Below are 19167 nucleotides of genomic sequence, written 5' to 3'. Positions count from 1 at the left end.
ATGCACTGTGCTCCAGCAGCAGCTTCTGGGGATTTGAGGCTTCTTTGGATCCACACCCAGCCCCTCACCCCGACCCTGCTGCCCAGTTACTGTTCCAGGAACAAAGCGGGTCCTCACTTCACCCAAGCCCGTGTCCCAGGGAGCGGAGTCTTGGAGCCCAGCTCTGAGACATGCTGTTCACCGAGGCACTGCTGAGGTCGCCTTGGGGCAGGGACCGGCCACACAGCTGTTCGGCTGAGCCGACTCTTCAGGCCCACAGTTAGCCTGTGCAGAGGGTGAAAGGCAGTCAGTTCCCATTCGCCTCTAGTCCTTTCCTCTGCCTTGTGAGCTTTGTCAGCTGAGATCCTGGGCCGCACAACTCACCTGCCTCCCCAGCCTGCCCAAGTCCCAGCTGCGGAGCAACTTTGGTGGGAGTGTCTGTGTGTGTGAGCTGGGAGCACAGCCATGATTAAGGGGCTGGAGATTGTTTTCTTTTGTTTTTTTGTTCAATCACAAAACAGCAGTTTTCCACTTAGCCTTGGGCATTCCAGCTGACAACCCCGTCACACAGGTTTCTTTGTTTAAAAACTTCCAGGGTGTTGTCGGAATTCAGCAAAGCCCAGGTGAACTCTGTGCCAACCAGCAGGCTGAGCCAAGAAACGGAGGTTCCCACGCTGCAGGCGTTGCTCGCCCTCCGCGGCCTGGACACCAGCACACCCCTGCACTTTGAGGTGCCTGCAGAGCCCCGCCCCGCCCAAGCATCCCCTGGGACTCGAGATGGGGACCACAAGCAGGAGCCGCTTTCCCAGGCACCTGGCGCCCTGGGCTGGCCACAGCCGGGCAGTGCCCAAGCTGTCCCTTCGGGGAGCACTTCAGGCCAGCAGCCTCCTAGTCCTGGGAGGGAGGCGACCAGAGCAGTCGGCCAAGGAAGTGGCCAGCAGAAGCCTCCGGAGGAGGATGGACCTCGGCTGGGCCTCGTGGTTCCCTCACCCACCAGTCCGGTGAGTGGTACAAGCTGGGGTTTTTTTGGGGGGGGTGTTGGTGAATGTCTCAGAGGCGGTGCGGGGTTTCTCCAGCTAGAGACCCGAGTGGTCTCTGCCTTTTCCCCCTGAGCCTCTCACCCTGCATGGTTTGGTGTTAATAGCATTGTGGTGATGGAGCTGATGTTCCTTGGGATGTGAGTGGTGGATGTGAGCCAGGCTGTGCGCCCATCTCTTCCCATGGGTGTCTCCTGTCATCTGCACGTGGACCCCGTGGAGAAGCTAATTCTCACCCAACTGCAGACCCTCTTCTCTTAACCCCTGCCACTCGGGGGTTATGCCCTTATGCCCTTAGGCGAGGCACTTCACCTCACTGAGCTTTGGTTTCCCCCTCAGTACTTGTTATTATTAAATTAACATTTTCATAAAGCACCAGGCTTTGAAAATACTCATTTTGCAACACGAACCAGATTTCGAGCTGCGCTGTCCACTTGGGCAGCCACTAGCCACACGTGGCTCTGGAGCCCTTAAAACATGGCTCGTCCAAATTGAGATAAGCTGAGTAAGATAAGCACTGGATTTTGAAGACTTAGTAGGAAAAAAAAGAATGTAAAATGTGTCATTCATAATTTGGTTATCGATCATGTTAAAATGAAAACATTTAAAATATGTATTTTAAGTAAAATACATTATTGAAATTAATTTCACCTGTTTTTTTAAACTCCTTAAACTGTGGCCACTAGAACATTTACGGTGACCTGTGTGGCTTGCATTGTGTTTCTGTGGGACAGCGCTGTTCTAGAATAAGCCAGTCCAGTGTGTTGATGACCCGAGGAAGCCCTGGGACTGTCCTGGAGAGAGCCCCGAAGGTAGAGGCTGGAGCTGAGGACCCCGGGAAGCAGTCGTCAAGCTGTGAACCCATGCTCTTGTGCCATTTCACATTTGTCCTTGGGTCATGAAAAGGAGAAGTAGGAATTGGAGTGCACGTGGACACAGACACATAAAACCCAGAGCTCATCCTAGCTGCTGTCTGGGGCTTGTGTTGGGGATATAGTCTTGCTCCTGCAGTTCCATCCGCACACATCTCTCCTTTGGCCTGTGGCTTCCAGATCCTATAACTCAGGATGGGCCAGCGCCATGAAATAGACTATAGAAGAGGCATACCCGCTCTCTTTTTTTTTAACAGCTTTATTGTGATATAATTCACATACTATACAATTTACCTAATCAAAGTGTATAATTCAATTTGTTTTAGTATATTCACAGATTTGTACAACCATCACCACAGTCTAATTTTAAAACATTTTCATCTCCCATAAGAGAAACCCCCTACCCATTAGCAATCACTCCTGTCCCTTTCCCCTCCTACCTCACCCCGCTCAACCCCTGGTAACCACTAATCTCCTTTGTCTATAGATCTGCCTGTTCTGGACATCGTACATAAGTGGAATCATATAATATGTGACGTTTGTGATTGGCTTCTTTCAGTTAGCAAAATGTTTCATCCATGTTGTGGCCTGTATCAGTACTTCATTCCTTCTCATTGCTGAGCAGTATCCCATTGTAGATTTCATTAGATGGTTGTATCACATTTTATTTATCCATTAATAAGTTAATGAACATTGGTGTTTTTCCTACTTTTTTGGCTGTTATGAATAATGCTACTGTGAACATTCATGTATAATTTTTTGCTTGGACATATGTTTTTAACTTTTTTGGATGCATACCTTGAAGTAGAATTTTGGGCTCATATGGTAACTATATTTAACCTTTTGAGGAACTGCCAAGAGCAGCTGCCTTGTTTTATATTTCAGCCAGCAGTGCATTCCTCTACATCCACACCAACAGTTCTTACTGTCTGTTTTTTTTGTTTTTGCTTTTATTATAGCCATCCTAGTGGGTGACAAGTGGTATCTCATTATGGTTTTGATTTGCATTTCTCTGATGACTAATGATATTGAGCATCTTTTCATCTAAATGCTTATTGCCATTTGTGTGTTTTCTTTGGAGAAATGTCCATTCAAAACATTTGCCCATTCTTTTTTTTTTTTTTAACAGATTACAGTTGTCACAGACTTTTAAAAAAAAATATTTATTTATTTACTTATTTGGTTGCGCTGGGTCTTAGTTGCGGCATGCGAACTCTTAGTTGCGGCGTGCATGTGGGATCTAGTTCCCCGACCAGGTATCAGACCCGGGCCCCCTGCATTGGGAGCGTGGAGTCTTATCCACTGCACCACCAGGGAGGTCCCTGCCCATTCTTAAATTGGGTTATTTAATAAATTGAGTTATAGTTCTTTATATATTCTTGACACTAGACCCTTATTAGATAAATGATTTGCAAATTTTTCTCCCATTCCGTGGGTTGTCTTTTCACTTTCTTGACTATATCATTTGAAGCATAAAAGTTTTAAATTTTGCTGTCGTCTGTCTTTCCTTTTGTCACTTGTGCTTTTGGTGTCATATCTAAGTACTCATTTCCTAATCCAAGGTCATGAAGATTTACTCCCATGTGTTCTAAAAATTTTTAAGTTTCATCTCTTACATTTATTTATTTATTTATTTTCTTACATTTAAATCTATGATCTAACTTCATTTTTTTTGCATGTGGTTATACGACTGTATGGGCACCATTTGTTGAAAAGACTATTATTTCCCCATTGAATTGTCCCACTTTGCCCCTTTAAAAATTTTTTGAGGAATGGTGTATTTAAAGTACCCAGAGCCTCGGTGTACACCTCAGTGAATAATTATATATCATATACACTCTGTAACCACCATCCAGATCAAGAGACAGAACATCTCCAGCCACCAGCAGGTTCCCTCATGCCTTCTCCCACTCACCGCCCTGCTCCAGAGGAAACCACCATTCTGACTTCTAGTCCATAAAGTTTGTCTTGTTGTTGAACTTCATATAGATGGAATCATACAGTATGTACTCTTTTACTTCTTTCACTGAACACTATGTCTGTGAGATTCATCTGTACCTGTAGCCTGAAGCTCTAGTTTGTTCTTTTCCATTGTTCTGTAGTATTCCACTGTAAGAATATATCACAACATAGTTATCCATTCTCCCATTAACAAATGTTTGGGTTGTTTTCAGGTTTGGGCTATTATGAAGAAAGCAGCTATGAGCATTCTTGTACTTGCCTTTCAGTGAACCTGTGTACTCATTTCTGGGTGTACATCTAAGAATGGAATTGCTAGGTCACTGGGTAGGCATATGTTTAGCTCTAATAGAATACTGCCAAATGGTTTTCTAAAGTGCTTGTGCTAACTTATACTCACAGTAGCCGTATATGAGCATTTTCATTGCTATTTATCATAGTCAATGGTATTTTCAATCTTTTACATTTTGGCCACTCTAGTAGGTGTATAGTGGTAGCTCACCGTGGTTTTAATTTGCATTTCGCTATGACTAATGATATTGATACCTTTTCATTTGCTTTATGGAATCATCCTTTAAAGTCATTGTCTCATTCTTTTTTTTTTTTTTAACATCTTTATTGGAGTATAATTGCTTTACAGTGGTGTGTTAGTTTCTGCTTTATAGCAAAGTGAATCAGCTATACATATACATATATCCCAATATCTCCTCCTCCCTCTTGCATCTCCCTCCCACCCTCCCTATCCCACCCCTCTAGGTGGTCACAAAGCAGCGAGCTGGTCTCCCTGTGCTGTGTGGCTGCTTCCCACTAGCTATCTATTTTACATTCGGTAGTATTTATAAGTCCATGCCACTCTCTCACTTCGTCCCAGCTTACCCTTCCCCCTCCCCCTGTCCTCAAGTCCATTCTCTACGTCTGTGTCTTTATTCCTGTCCTGCCCCTAGGTTCTTCAGAACCACTTTTTTTTTAAGATTCCATGTATACATGTTAGCATACGCTATTTGTTTTTCTCTTTCTGACTTACTTCACTCTGTATGACAGACTCTAGGTCCATCCACCTCACTACAATTGTCTCATTCTTAAATTGAGTTGTATGTGTTTTCCTTATTGATTTGTAGGGGCTCTTTATATACTGTGGATGTGTCTTTTACCGGAGAAAAATATATGTATATAGCAAATATCTTCTTACCGTCTATGGCTGGCCTTTTAAATCTCTTAATGGTATCTTTTGTTGAACAGAAGTTCTTAATTTTAAAAATTTATTTATTTATTTATTTACTTTGGCTGTGCCGGGTCTTAATTGCAGCACGTGGGGTCTTCATTGTGGCATGTGGGATTTTTAGTTGCAGCATGTGGACTTCTTAGTTGTGGCACGCATGCAGGATCTAGTTCCCCAACCAGGGATCAAACCCAGGCCCCCTTCATTGGGAGCTCGAAGTCTTACCCACTGGACCACCAGGGAAGTCCCAGAAGTTCTTAATTTTAATGAACTTCAATTTATCAGTCTTTTTGTTTTCGATCAATGTGTTTTGTGTCTGTTTTTAAAATCTTTGTCTACCCCAAGGCTATGAAGGCTGTGGAAATCCCTGTATTTTCTTCTAGAAGCTTTCATATTTTACCTTTTACAATTAGGTTTATGGTTCATCTGGGATTAGTTTTTGTATATGGTGTGAGGTAGGTGTTTTCCAAATGGATATCTGATTGACTTAGTACCATTTATCGAGTATGACTGTATAAATCATGGAACTGTGTAAGTGTGGGTCAGACTCTCAGTTTTTGCTCTCTTTTTTTTGAGGGGGGGGGTGGGCCTTGCAGCTTGCAGGATCTTAGTTCCCCGACCAGGGATTGAACCCGGGCCACCGTAGTGAAAGCGCCGTGTCCTAACTACTGGACCGCCAGGGAGTTCCCCAGTTTTTGCTATCTTGAAGGTGGCTTTAGGCCCAGAATGTCACAAGACCCTGAAGGTTGTGACTGTAAGACCAGCAGCACACACCAGAGGTTGAAGAAAAAGGCTCTGAAGCCCCCACTTGAGCTAGAGGAAAGGGATGTCTCTTGTGGACAGTGGCTGTGGGCCGCAACAGGGCTCCCCAGCATGGCCTTGACTGTGGTGAGTTCACTCCTTTCGAGGGTCTGGCTTCTGTTTTGCTGGCTCTGACATCCTGTCTTGCCAGGGTCCTAGAGCTGATGGACAGAACAGCTTACCTCGTCAACAAAGCTCCTCCTCTGCTCACCAAGCTTTGACGGTCCCCACCACCTCCACCGCCGCACTGCCTCCGTGCACCTGCTCCCAAAGCCCGCTCCTTCCAGCCCCAGCTTTTACATTTGCTGTTCCCTCTGCCTGGACCCTTTCCCGACTCACTGCTTTTCCTCACTGTCGTTTCGCCCTTCCCTGACCACCCTGTTTCAAAAGCACCATCCCCAGTGACTGTCTTTCCCATTTACCTGCTTCACTTTATGACACTCATCACTAGGTTAGATTCTGTTATCGCTTTCTTTGTCTACGTGTTCATTTCCTGTATTTCTGTCCAGGATATTAGCTCCATGATATGAAAGACCATGTCTGTTCACTTTTTTAAAATATTTATTTTATTTACTTATTTGGTTGCACCGGGTCTTAGTTGCAGCAGGCGGGCTCCATAGTTGTGGCTTGCCAGATCCTTAGTTGTGGCATGCAAACTCTTAATTGTGTCATGCATGTGGGACCTAGTTCTCTGACCAGGGATCGAACCCGGGGCCCCTACACTGGGAGCGTGGAGTCTTAACCACTGCGCCACCAGGGAAGTCCCACGTTCACTTCTGTATTGTCAGCTCTGAGCACTGTACCTGGGAAAGCATAGGTATCAGTGAGTAGTTCTCAAATTGTCCAGAGACTCCCGAGATGCCAGCTTGTAAGTTTACACTGAGAAGTGCTCCACCAGGTGCCTGGGGCGGGCAGGTTGGTCTGACCAGGTCACCCTCCGCCTCCTGGCCGGCATCAGGGGAGTCTGGTTGCTGCAGGGTTGCTTGGGGACCGTGGAATCGAAGCACCGGGTGCCGAGTTCAGCGTGAGAACCTCGGGTGCTCGCCCCTCCCACAGTCTGTCTCTAGAGGGGAGCTGTGGGTCCATCCATTCCCTTCTCAGGAGATAGTCACTGTGCTGCCCCTGCGATTCGCATCTTTCTATGCTTCTGTCATTCAGTCACTGCTATTTATCTGACACTTTATGGGGGGGAGGGAGTCACTATCAAGTTTTATAACCCCAAGAGCCATTCAGTCTTTCTTTAAAAATTTGTTTTTAATTAATTTAATTAAAAGCCCCAGCTATGGGCCAAGCACTACACTTGGTACAGCGATGGAACAGAACAAAGGCTCTGCTCCTTGGGGACAGACACTATGTTAGACAAATAACTATCTGCATCATAATTACACTTGTGATAAGTGCTGGGAAGGACAGGAGTGGGGAAACTAGGGTGATTCTGCCTTTGTGGCATCCGGAAGGTCGTGAGTTGGTTTCTCAGTTTAACTCCCAGAGGACAGTCTGAATCCTAAGACTTGGCCCTAATCACTGCCCTCATGGACCACTGGCCTCTGGCATGTGGTCCCCTCCCCCAGGAGGGGGTACAGGCAGTCCCTTTGCCTGACATAATGAGGACAGACTGAACAAAAGGGATTTTTTGAAAGTGGTCCAGAGACCTGACATCTCACTCCTCTGCCAACACCCCTCTCTGGGATTTAGCTGTTGTACACAGTGTCCTGGTCCCTGTCGTAACTTCAAGTGGCATTCTTCTGTCTTGGGTCCTGGTGGCAGGTGCTGCTCTGGCTTAGATCCTTGGTCATTGGTGATTTCCCCCCACTGTTAAAGGGGCAGGGAATGGACCAGATATGGGGCCCTGAGTGAGCAGGAGGCAGGAAGGTTTAGGGGGGGAGGGGAAACAGTGGTGTGCTGCCCTCTCCCCTGCTCCATGTAATAACTGGGGGTCCTGGAGGGGGGCACAGCCGCAGAGCTCAGTCCAGGCCCATGTGCAGAAGCTCCAAGGACCCAGTATTCCTGCTGTTTTTCTCTATTGCTTAAGAGAACAAAAGGTTTTCCCTAGAGTATCACTTCCTGGTGGCCGGCCTGTGGCCACTGGACCATGTGTGAACATTTCCTAGCAGTCTCCCTCTCCTCCAAGGAGAGAGAGGCCCTCACCAGTGAGCGTACACCATCTCAAAATCCACATCTGTGTCCTTCCTTGTTTCCTCACGCCATCCTTGTTATTTTACGTTAAAGATATTTGGATAGTCAAGGTGTATTCCCTCATCTTTTATAACTCTGTGCCAGGCACAAAGAAGGTTGACCATTCCAAACAGCTTTGTAGGTGCTAGGATGGGGGTAAACACAGAATGCCATGGGAGCCCAGAAGGGGTCCCAAACCCAGCTGGGGGTGGGTAGGAGGGGGTGTAGGCTGAGGGTGAGTCAGGACAGCTTCCAGGAGAAGGCGATGGATGACCCCTGAGCTGAGCCTTAAGGGAGAGCGGTCTCTCCCATTAGGGCCATTATCCGGGGCTGCAACATTGCCGGGTTTCCCAGGTGTGTGTGCCAGGCTGCAGGAGGCTGCCTGGACAGCCATGTGATTACCCCTCCCGCCCACTTTCCTTAGGGAGTTCCCCTGGGTCATGATGACTTAGACAGGCTTTGTTCAGAATCCTGAGTTGTAAATAGTCCCTAGCAGTCACCCTGATTGACACGTTGTCCTGTCACTGGCAGAAGGAAGCAGCTGCCAGTCTGAGGGTTTGGGGAGGAAGCTCTGGAGGCCCAGCTCTGTGAGCTCCCCCCGCCCGCCCCCAGCCCACCTCCAAGCTCCTGACTCAGAACGCGCCACTCTCGGCTTAAGGAATTTGGCAGCATCTGAATGGATTAAACTGTCCAAACCAATCCTTCTGGGCATGCTGGGTAGCTCCAGCCCTGCTCCCCCATTCCCTGTCTGCGGGAGCAGGGAGGGCAGTCTTAATTTAGCGGTTGGAAATAGTAACATCAGGATGAGGTCGGTGGCACTTAACAAAATAGCTGGGCTGTCCCACCCCTCGGGTGACTCATTTCCTCTGTGTAGACAGTCACTTAGGCGCCCAGCCAGCTTCCTCACCTCTGCTCTTCCACACTTAGGCGCGGAAAGGCAGGGAGCACTTGAGCTAGTGAAGAAAAGGAGGCAGAGTTCATTTCTACAAGCCTCCTGACCCCAGACCCACCCACTTTCCTCAGCCAGTGAGCAACTTGAGACTCGGAGAGACAGCAACAGAAGGGAAGGGGCAGGGCCTGGCTGCCTGGAGCCGCAGGGTTCTGTCCAGAAGTGGGGAGCAGAGGCAGAGGGAGCTAGTGAGGTCTCTGGGTCCTGCTCACCCGCGCCTCCCTCATCTCAAACCCTACAAGCAGCGCTGAAAAACCCTACATCCCTTCAACACATGGTGCTGGGACCACTGGATATCCACGTGCAAAAGAATAAAGGTGGATCCCGGGGCTTCCCTGGTGGCGCAGTGGTTGAGAGTCCGCCTGCCGATGCAGGGGACATGGGTTCGTGCCCCGGTCCAGGAGGATCCCACATGCTGCGGAGCGGCTGAGCCCGTGAGCCACGGCCGCTGAGCCTGCGCGTCCGGAGCCTGTGCTCCGCAACAGCAGAGGCCGCAGCCGTGAGAGGCCTGCGTACCGCAAAAAAAAAAAAAAAAAAAGGTGGATCCCTTCCTCACGCCCTACACAAAAATTAACTCAGGACTTCCCTGGTGGCGCAATAGTTAAGAATCCGCCTGCCAATGCGGGGGACACGGGTTTGAGCCCTGGTCCGGGAGGATCCCACATGCCGCAGAGCAACTAAGCCCGTGTGCCGCAACTACTGAGCCTGTGCTCTAGAGCCCGCGAGCCACAACTACTGAGCCTGCGTGCCTCAACTACTGAAGCCCACGCACCTAGAGCCCGTGTTCTGCAACAAGAAAAGAAGCCCACGCGCCACGACAAAGAGTAGCCCCCGCTCGCTGCAACTAGAGAACGCCCACGCACAGCAACGAAGACCCAACGCAGCCAAAAATTAATTAATTAATTAATTATTTTTTTTAAAAAACCAATGGAAGACATTAAAAAAAAATTAACTCAGAATTGATTGTAGACCTAAACGTAAGAGCTAAAGCTGTAAACCTCTTTGCAGAAAACATAGGAGTAAATCTTTATAACCTTGGCTTAGGCAATGGTTTCTTAAGTGCCATACCAAAAGCACAGACAAAAGGAAAAATAGATAAATTGGACTTCATCAAAATTTTAAAATTTTGTGCCTTAAAGGACACCATCAAGAAAGTAAAAAGACAGCTCACGGAATTGGAGAAATTATTTGCAAATCATGTATCTGACAAGGGCCTAGTATCCAGAATATAAAAAGAAACATTGTAACTTGTGTTTGTTTCCTAGGACTTCTGTAACAAAAGACCATAAAATGGATGGCTTGAAACTACAGAAATGTGTTACAGTAGTTCCCCTTTATCTGAGTGGATACGTTCCAAGACCCCCAGTGGATGCCTGAAACCATGGATAGTACCTAGCCCTATATATAGTGTATTTTTTCCTATACATACATACCAATGATAAGGTTTAATTTATAAATTAGGCACAGTAAAAGATTAACAGCAATAACTAATAATAAAATAGAACAAGTATAACAGTATACTGTAATAAAAGTTATGTGAGTGTGGCCTGCCCCCCCAAAAATATATCTTATTTTACAAATTTAATGCCTTTAAGCACTTATCACACGCTGTGGCCATAACTTTTGCAGTTTGAGGTGCGACAGCAAAGCTGGCACAAATTTCCTTTTTCTTCTTCACAGTCTCACAGATAGAAGATTCATTCTTAACGTAGATCTTAGCAACCTCAGAATATAATTTCTTTCTTTCCTTATTAAGTTGAGAACTTTCACCTTTTCGCTTAAAGGAAGCACTTTACGGCTTCTCTGGCAGGTCCGAATTGCCAGCATCACTAGTCTTGTGCTTTGGGGCCATTATTAAGTAAAATAAGGGTTCCGTGAACACAAGCACTGTGACACCATGACAGGAGATCTGATATCCAAGAGGGCTACTAACTAAGTGACTAAGGGGTGAGATACACTGGACAAGGGGGTGATTCACGGCCCAGGCAGGATGGAGAAGGATGGTACAAGATGTCATCACACTACTCAGAATGTGCGCAGTGTGAAAATTGCGAATTGTTTATTTCTGGAATTTTCCACTTAATATTTTTGGACCACAGTTGACTGTGGGTAACTGAAACCGCAGAAAGTGAAACCACAGATAAAGGGGAACTACTGTATCTGATATTCTGAAGGCTAGAAGTCCAAATCCAAATTCAGGCAGAATTGGTTCCTTCTGGAGATTCTGAAGAACAATCTGTTCCATGCCTTTCTCTTAACGTGCAGTGTCTCCAGCAATCTTGGGCATTCTCTGGCTTGTAGACGCCTCACTCCAGGCCCTCCCTCCGTCATCACACGGTGGCCTCCCTCTGTGTCTCTGTCTTCGCGTGGTGTTCTCTCTCTGTGTGTCTTCTCCTCTTATAAGGACATCAGTCGCGCTGGATGAAGGGCCCACCCTACCCCAGTATGACCTCATCTTAACTAACTGCATTTGCAGCAACCCTGTTTTCACATTCTGTCACCTAATGTCACGTTCTGAGGTACTGAGGGTTAGGATTTCAACATATCTTTTTTGGGGGGTGGAGCACATTTCAACCCATAACACAAGAACAAAAGGACAAATAAACCAATTTAAAAATGGGTAAAGGATTTGAATAGACTTTTCTCCAAAGAAAATATACAAATGACCAATAAGCACATGGAAAGATGCTCAGTGTCATTAGATGTTAGAGAAATGCAAATCAAAACCATAAGATTGCATTTCTTATTACAGCTATACAGGATGGCTATAATCAAAAATACAGATAATAACAAATGATGGAGAGGTGGTGGAGAAATTGGAACCCTCATATGTTGCTGGTGGGAATGTAAAATGGTGCAGCCACTTAGGAAAACAGTTTGGAAATTCTTCAAAAGTTCGACAATAGTTATCATATGACCCATCAGTTCCACTCCTAGGTATGTACAAAGGGAACAGAAGATGAGTGTCCACAGAAAAACTTGTATGTCAAGGTTCCCTGCAGCATTATTCATAATTGCCAAAAAGTGGAAACAACCCAAATGTCCATCAGCTGATGAGTGGATATGCAAAATGTGGTACATCCATACGTTGGAATACTATTTGGTAATAAAAAGGAATGAAGTACTGATACATGCCACAACATAGATCAACCCTGAAAACGTTACGCTAAGGAAAAGAAGCCAGTTTCAAAAGACCACATGTTATAAGATTTCGTTTATGCATGTCCAAAATGGCCAAATCTCTGGAAACAGAAAGTAGGTTATTGGTTGCCTAGAACTGGAGGGGTTGAGCGGAAACAGGGAATGACTGCTGATGAGTATAAGGTTTCCTAATGGAGCAGTGAAAATGTTCTAAACTTAGATTGTAGTGATGGTTGCACAACTCCGTGAATACACGAAAACTGTTGAATTACATGCTTTCAGTGCGTTGATTTTATGGTATGTGAATCATGTCTCAATGAAGATGTTTTTAAAAACAACCTGTCTTTACTTCTTTGCCAATAGAAAAGCACGAGCTGGATCTCAGAAGATGACTTCTACCGGCCTCCCCGGGAACAGCCCGCAGACAGTTCTTCCCACGCTTCCATGGCTTCTCCCAGAGGGACTCCAGAGCCAAGGCCTGGTCTCCTCGCGCAAGGGCCAAGAAGAAGCTGTTCCATGGAGGCCTTAGACAAAGCTTGTGTGCCTTCCCCAGGAAGCAGGAGAAGCAAGGCCGCCCCGACGCCGGAGCATAAGAACTTCAGGGTGGTGCATCGCAGGCAGATGGGTAGGTGACTCTGCAGGCTTCCGGGCGCTGCACCGCGCGCGGGCAGTGCCTTTCAGAAAGCAGTTCAAAAGTCCCCTTTTCCGTTACCAACTGGGCAGTGTCTTCTCCCAAGAAAAACCTCATCCCAAAATGTAATAAGGAGCACCCTTGCTGAGTAATTCAGGAAAGCATTTCAGGAAGGGTACTATATTTTCTCATAAAACCTTTTATTTGTTTATTCCTTCATTCATTCATGGCTGCATTGGGTCTTCGTTGCTGCGTGCGGGCTTCTCATTGCGGTGGCTTCTCTTGTTGCGGAGCACGGGCTCTAGGCGCATGGGCTTCAGTAGTTGTGGCTGGCAGGCTGTAGAACGCAGGCTCAGTAGTTGTGGCGCGCGGGCTTAGTTGCTCCACAGCATGTGGGATCTTCTCAGACCAGGGCTTGAGCCCGTGTCCCCTGCATTAGCAGGCAGATTCTTAACCACTGCACCACCAGGGAAGCCCTTTTTAAACATTTATTTATTTATTTATTTATTTATTTACTCACTTACTCAGTTACTCACGCTGGGCCAGGTCTTAGTTGCGGCACGCAGACTCTGAGTTGCAGCATGTGTGCAGGATCTAGTTCCCCGACCAGGGATCGAACCTGGGTCCCCTGTATTGGGAGTGCAGAGCTTACCCACTGGACCACCAAGGAAGTCCCTCTCATAAAATGTTAATAAAGTAATGCTCAAAACTGCCTACAGAGTACACAAATACCGTTTCATATATTGAAGTGGAAAATATCTTCCCTGAAACTCTCCTATAAATCTTATGATTATACATAAGATACATAAGATAATCTTATGAGTATATAGACATCGTGATTCTGTCTGTAGCCCAGAGCAAACCCCCGCCTCTTAAAGGCCCAGGTGTTTCAACTGCTCCTTCCCAAGGCCTTTCTCTTAGTTTATTTAACAGCTCTGATGGGGTTTATTAGATCTGCTGTTTGTTCAGTGTCCTCTATGTGCAGTTTACAGTGAGGCCACCTTGATCTCCACACCCTGTGAAATTCCAGAAAGCATTAAATAACCGTAACCTAATTTTTCTGTAACCCTCAGAAACAAACAAACACACACGTGTGCTCTAGAGTCAGTTTCTTTCTCTCCTCATTTTCTGTTTGCAATGACCCAGCGGAGAATTCTGGCCAGGTTCCTGGGGCCCTGGCTTGGGGAGTCTGGGCAGAGCCCTGGTCTCCATGCTGCCTCCTTTTAGGTTTTTCTTTCAGCCCATGTGATGGTTGCAACCATACCAGAGAAGGTGTTTTATGCCTATATCATCAGGTACCCTGAAGGGTGGGAAGACCCTACACAATGGTTTGAAATCTCTAAGGCTAGTCCAGGCTGGGAGAGAGACGTGTGTGTCCTTTGGAACCCCTGGTTCAGGGGATGGTTGACCCCCAGGGAGCAGGGAGCATTGGGCTATGTGTGGTACAGAGACACGCGCTCACTCGCTCACTCAGCAGATACTTAACTGAGCATCTGTGGTGTGCCAGGCACTGTTCGAAGTGCTGGGGACACAGCAGGAAACAAAGCAAAGTCCTTATCTTCATGAGACTTATATTCTAGTGTGAGAGGCAGGAAATAAGCAAATAAACAAGTAAATATACAGTGTGGACAGGTAATAATAATTTCTGTGGGGAACAGTAAATCGGGGAGGGAGGGAGGAAGGCACGAGACGATCTTTGTGTTTCGAGCGGGGAGAACATGTGCAAAGGTCCTGCGATGGGAACGTACTTGGCGTGTCCAGGAAGAGAGCAGAGACCAGAGTAGCTGGAACAGAGGAGATGGGGAGGGGGGTGGTTAGAGATGAGGTCAGAGTGATGGAGGGTCTCGTGGGCCACAGAAAGGATGTTGGCTTTTGCTCTGAGGGAGACAGCAGCCTTGCAGGGTTTGTGGTGGAGAGATGTGATCTGACTTGTCTTTTAAAAGGGGGAGTCATACTGGCTCATTTGTCGAAGGGCTACAAGGGGACATAGACCAGTTAGGAGGCCACGGCCATAAGCCAGGCCAGGGATGACGGTGGATTGAACCCCTGAGGTAGTGGTGCAGGCGGTGTGAAGTGGAGGAAGATTCTGGATATGCCAAGAGGATTGGCTGATGGATTAGATGTGGGGCGTGAAAGAAAGAAAATCAAGGATAACTCCAAGGTTTTTAGCCCAAGTAGCTGGAAGGATGAAGTTTGTCATTTTATGAGATGAAGAACATCAGGAGAGAAGCGGGTTTGGAGTGGGAGAATCAGGAATTCATTTTTGGACATGTCAACTTTGAGAAGCCTATTAGACATACACAGAGCAGTTGAAGATCAGAATCTAAAGTTCAAGGGCAAGGTCTAGGCTGGAGATAAAAACTGGGGAGTTGTTGGCATAAAACCCCAAGACCAAGGGAGATCAGCTCGGAAGCTGGTGTCAGGAGAGAAGAGAATCCAGGGCTGAGCCCGGGGCCTCCAGCATTGAGAGGCCAGCGAGAGGAGCGGGAGCCTGGGAGACAGGAGGGGGGACAGTGACGGCTGAGAAGAGCCAAGGGAAGGGGGGCTCAGCTGTGTCCAGTGATGCTGATGGGCCAGGCCAGATGGGGACCAAGGATTGGCCTTTGGACTTGGTGACAAGGAGGGCCTGGTAGCCTTCCCAAGGGCAGGTTCTGTGGAATGAGGGGACAGAAGGCTGCCTGGAGCAGAGTCAAGAAGGAATGGGAGCAGGGGGACTAGAGACAGTTCCCACACCCCCCCAGGGAGGTTTCTGTAAAGGGGACAGAGACACAGGGTGGTAATTAGAGATGCGAGTGGAGTCAAGAGGTTATTTTTAAAGCTGGGAGAAATAACGGCGTGTTTGTGGGCTGATAGGAATGATCCAGTAGAGGAGGGAGGAAACAGCAGCGCAGGAGAGGGAGGGAGCATTGCTGGAGGGATGTCCTTGTCCTTGAGTAGGTAGGGGGTGGTGGAACCCCCTGCCCAGATGCACGAATGGGAGGGTTGGCCTCAGACATAAGCATAGTCAGCTCATCCCTGGCGACGGTTGGGGGTGGCGGGGGGCAGTCAGAGTGTGGATGCAGATGCTGGAAGGGGGAGGGGTAGTGAGGGGCATGTGGAGGTGATTGTTTGAGTGCTTTTATTCTCTTGGTGAAATTCAAGAACAAGGTCAACAGCTGGGGTGAGGAAGGAATGGAGGCTCTCAAAAAATGTTCCCATCCGGCCCATGGCGGGCCTGTGTTCTCCTGGTGGTCACGTCGTCTGCACCCAGGACAGGACTCAGGCCCCGGAGGTTCTCCTGGGTGGTGAAGGGTCAGGCCCGTCGTCTAAAGCACCTCTTTCTGCCTCCAGGGCTGTCTAACCCATTCCGGGGGCTCCTGAAGCTGGGCACGGTGGAGCGGCGGGGGGCCATGGGCATCTGGAAGGAACTCTTCTGCGAGCTCTCCCCGCTGGAGTTGCGCCTCTACCTGAGCGGCGAGGAGCGCACCTGCGTGGAGAACTGCTCGCTGCTGCGCTGTGAGTCCGTGGGGCCGGCGCACAGCGACGGCCGCTTCGAGCTGGTCTTCTCGGGCAAGAAGCTGACCCTGCGCTCCTCGTCCCGCGATGAAGCCGAGGACTGGCTGGACCGTGTGCGCGAGGCGCTGCAGAAGTGCCGGCGGCCCCAGCAGGAGGAGGAGTGGGTGACCATCCAGTACCCAGACCAGCCCGAGGACCCTCCAGAGGCCCCCCAGGGTGGCCGCCCCTCCCACTCGGACCTGCTCTCGGAGCCTGAAACCCCCCAGGGCCCGCAGTTTGACTGGTCTTCTTCCCAGGTTCCCGAGCCTGACGCTATTAAAGAATCCCTTCTGTACCTGTACACAGACCAGACCTGGATGCCCTGTATCTTCTCCCTGTCCTTGGAGTCTCTGAAGTGCTTCCGCTTGAGAAACAATGAGAAGATGTTAAGTGACAGCCATGGAGTCGAGACCATCCGAGATATCCTGCCGGACACGAGCCTTGGGGGCCCATCCTTCTTCAAAATCATCACGGCCAAGGCCGTCCTGAAGCTGCAGGCCGGGAACGCTGAGGAGGCCGCCCTGTGGAGGGACCTGGTGCGCAAGGTCCTGGCGTCCTACCTGGAGACGGCTGAGGAGGCAGTGACACTCGGTGGGAGTCTGGATGAAAACTGCCAGGAGGTGCTGAAGTTCGCCACGCGGGAGAACGGCTTCCTGCTGCAGTACCTGGTGGCCATCCCCACGGAGAAAGGCCTCGACACCCAGGGCTGCTTCTGTGCAGGTGCCGACTCGCTGTCCCGCCGCCCCCAGCCTGCCAGCCTCGCTCTGCCCGCGGTGGGGTTCCTACTCGAGGCTCCGCACCCCTTCCTGCTCCCCGCATCCTGCCCCGGGAAAGTTGCAGCAAATGAGGCCGTTCCATGATCACATTGTATTCTTTTGGAGCAGGGGCATGGTACCCTTCCAAAAAATTTTTGCATGCTTTTGCAAGTGTACACAGTTTTTTTAAAAATTACAAAAATGGGCTCGTACTACTCAGAGCCGTCCAACAGAACTTTCTGTGATGATGAAAATGTTCTAGATCTGTGCTGTCCAGTACGGTCGCTACAAGCCACGTGTGCCTACTGAGTACTTAACGTGTGGCTTCCTAGTGTGGAAGGAACTGAATTTTCAATTTGCTTTAATGTAAATATATTTAAATGTAAACGGGCACCTGTGGCTCGTGGCCACTGTTTTAGACGGCGCAGCTATAACTATTGTTCTGCAACTTGGCTTTTTTCTCCTTAGGAATATATTATGCATATTCTTCTACCTCAGTACATCTGCTCCGTCATTAGCGTCATCAAATCCTGTGCTGGGCACTGGGCCAGATGCTTTATTTGTATTGTCTTGTTTAATCCTCACAGCAACCCTGTAGGGATTTGTCTCCATTTATAACTGAGGAAACTGAGTCACAGGGCTGGTAAGTACCTGTCCCACGTTCATACAGCGAGTGATGGTGGAGCCCGCAGAGGACTTGATGGTCCCAGAACCTGTGCTCTTTTCCAGGCCCTCACAGGGCCTCTGCACTCCCTTGCTTTCAACGCTTCGTGATCTGCTGCTCACGTTCCATTTCTAGCTCTTCTCCCCAACCCAGACACCCACGTCCATCACCCTGGGCCCTCCGGGGGAACTGTGAGGAGGTGGCCTTGCTGCAGACTGTGCCACAGGGAGGCTTGCGGCTGCACGTGGTCTAGGAGCTGTCCCGTCGTGGGGGAGGAGCCTGTGGGACTGGAGGGGAAAGCCTGCTTCAGGCATCTAGAAGGGAGTGGTCTGCAGCTTGTGCCCCTGGAGGATAGAGTAGCTAAGCAGAGCAGAGCTTCCTGCAGAAAATATCCTCAAGCTGCTGCTCACCCCTCGCCCCCCACCTGCCAGACCCGAACACTCACACTTTGCCCTTCAGCACGTGGGTGCCAGTCTCAGGGAGGAGGCCAGGCCTCCGGGGCTGGGAGGAGGGCTCCCTCGCTGGGGATGTGGATGCTGGTGGGTGGCTCTCCCCACGCCTGCCACCCGCCAGCCTGCCGGCCAAACCGAAACTGGGGAGCTCGGGCCTCCTTTCTGCCTGAGAGCACAGCTCGGTGGCCGGGCAGACACCAACCTCTGACATCTGGCTTGTATTTCATAGTTTACAGGGCACTTTCAAAACTCCATTTACACTTTGTAATAACCCCACAGAATAGCAAGTAGTAGGGAATTGGAACCTTGCAAAACTTGGGTGAAGGTCAGGATGAGACAGCTAGCATGCAGAAGAACCAGTCCTTCTAGTCCCCGGGAGGCCGGCCGGCCGAAGAGACTCTTTCCCTGGCCCTGTAGGAGGCAGGGCCTGTGCTCCGGATTGGAGCCAGGCCTTTGTTGTGCCCTGGGCACACCCCACTCCCGGTCCCCTCACCTTCCCCCGCCCCACTGTGGAGGGCCCTCCAGCAGAGGGGCTGAAGCTGGCCCTGAACCACTGTCCCGAGGTATCAGGCAGCTGTGGCTTCCAGCTGGCACCAGGCCATGTCCAGACAGCCCTGCCTCTGGCTGGCTTCCCCCCCAACTCCCTGTGGCCAGCCCCATGTCCCCAGCTCCTGCCCTGCTTGCCGAGACCCTGACTCCGTGGCCTCCATTTCTGGGCCGCCGTGGAGGGGTGGACCTAGAGGAGGCTGGCATTGTTGTGCAAGCAGTGAAGAGAGGCAGCTGGGAATAAGAGAATGCGGGCTCTACACCAGCCCCACCCAAATGTGACTCCAGCTGTGCCACTGTTGTGTGACTGGGCAGGTTTCCTGACCTCTGCATCAGCTTCTTCAGCTATAAATGCCGCTGATAATTCTTTTTTTTTAACATCTTTATTGGAGTACAACTGCTTTACAACAAAGTGAATCAGTTATACATATACATATGTTCCCATATGTCTTC

General features: G+C 49.0%; 1 protein-coding gene across 1 annotated transcript in view; it reads left to right on the top strand.

Annotated features, from left to right (window-relative positions):
- Positions 1-19167, top strand: part of PLEKHM1 (pleckstrin homology and RUN domain containing M1) — a 44795-nt gene that overhangs the window by 10606 nt on the left and 15022 nt on the right. Inside the window, exons 3-5 of the mRNA XM_024130331.3 lie at positions 575-980; positions 12496-12757; positions 16094-17017. Coding sequence (XP_023986099.1) covers positions 575-980; positions 12496-12757; positions 16094-17017 — 1592 coding nt within the window. The remainder of the gene's footprint in view (positions 1-574; positions 981-12495; positions 12758-16093; positions 17018-19167) is intronic.

The sequence above is a fragment of the Physeter macrocephalus genome, unplaced genomic scaffold, assembly GCF_002837175.3.
Source record: "Physeter macrocephalus isolate SW-GA unplaced genomic scaffold, ASM283717v5 random_543, whole genome shotgun sequence".
Lineage (NCBI taxonomy): Eukaryota > Metazoa > Chordata > Mammalia > Artiodactyla > Physeteridae > Physeter > Physeter macrocephalus.
This window is presented reverse-complemented; position numbering and strand designations above follow the sequence as displayed.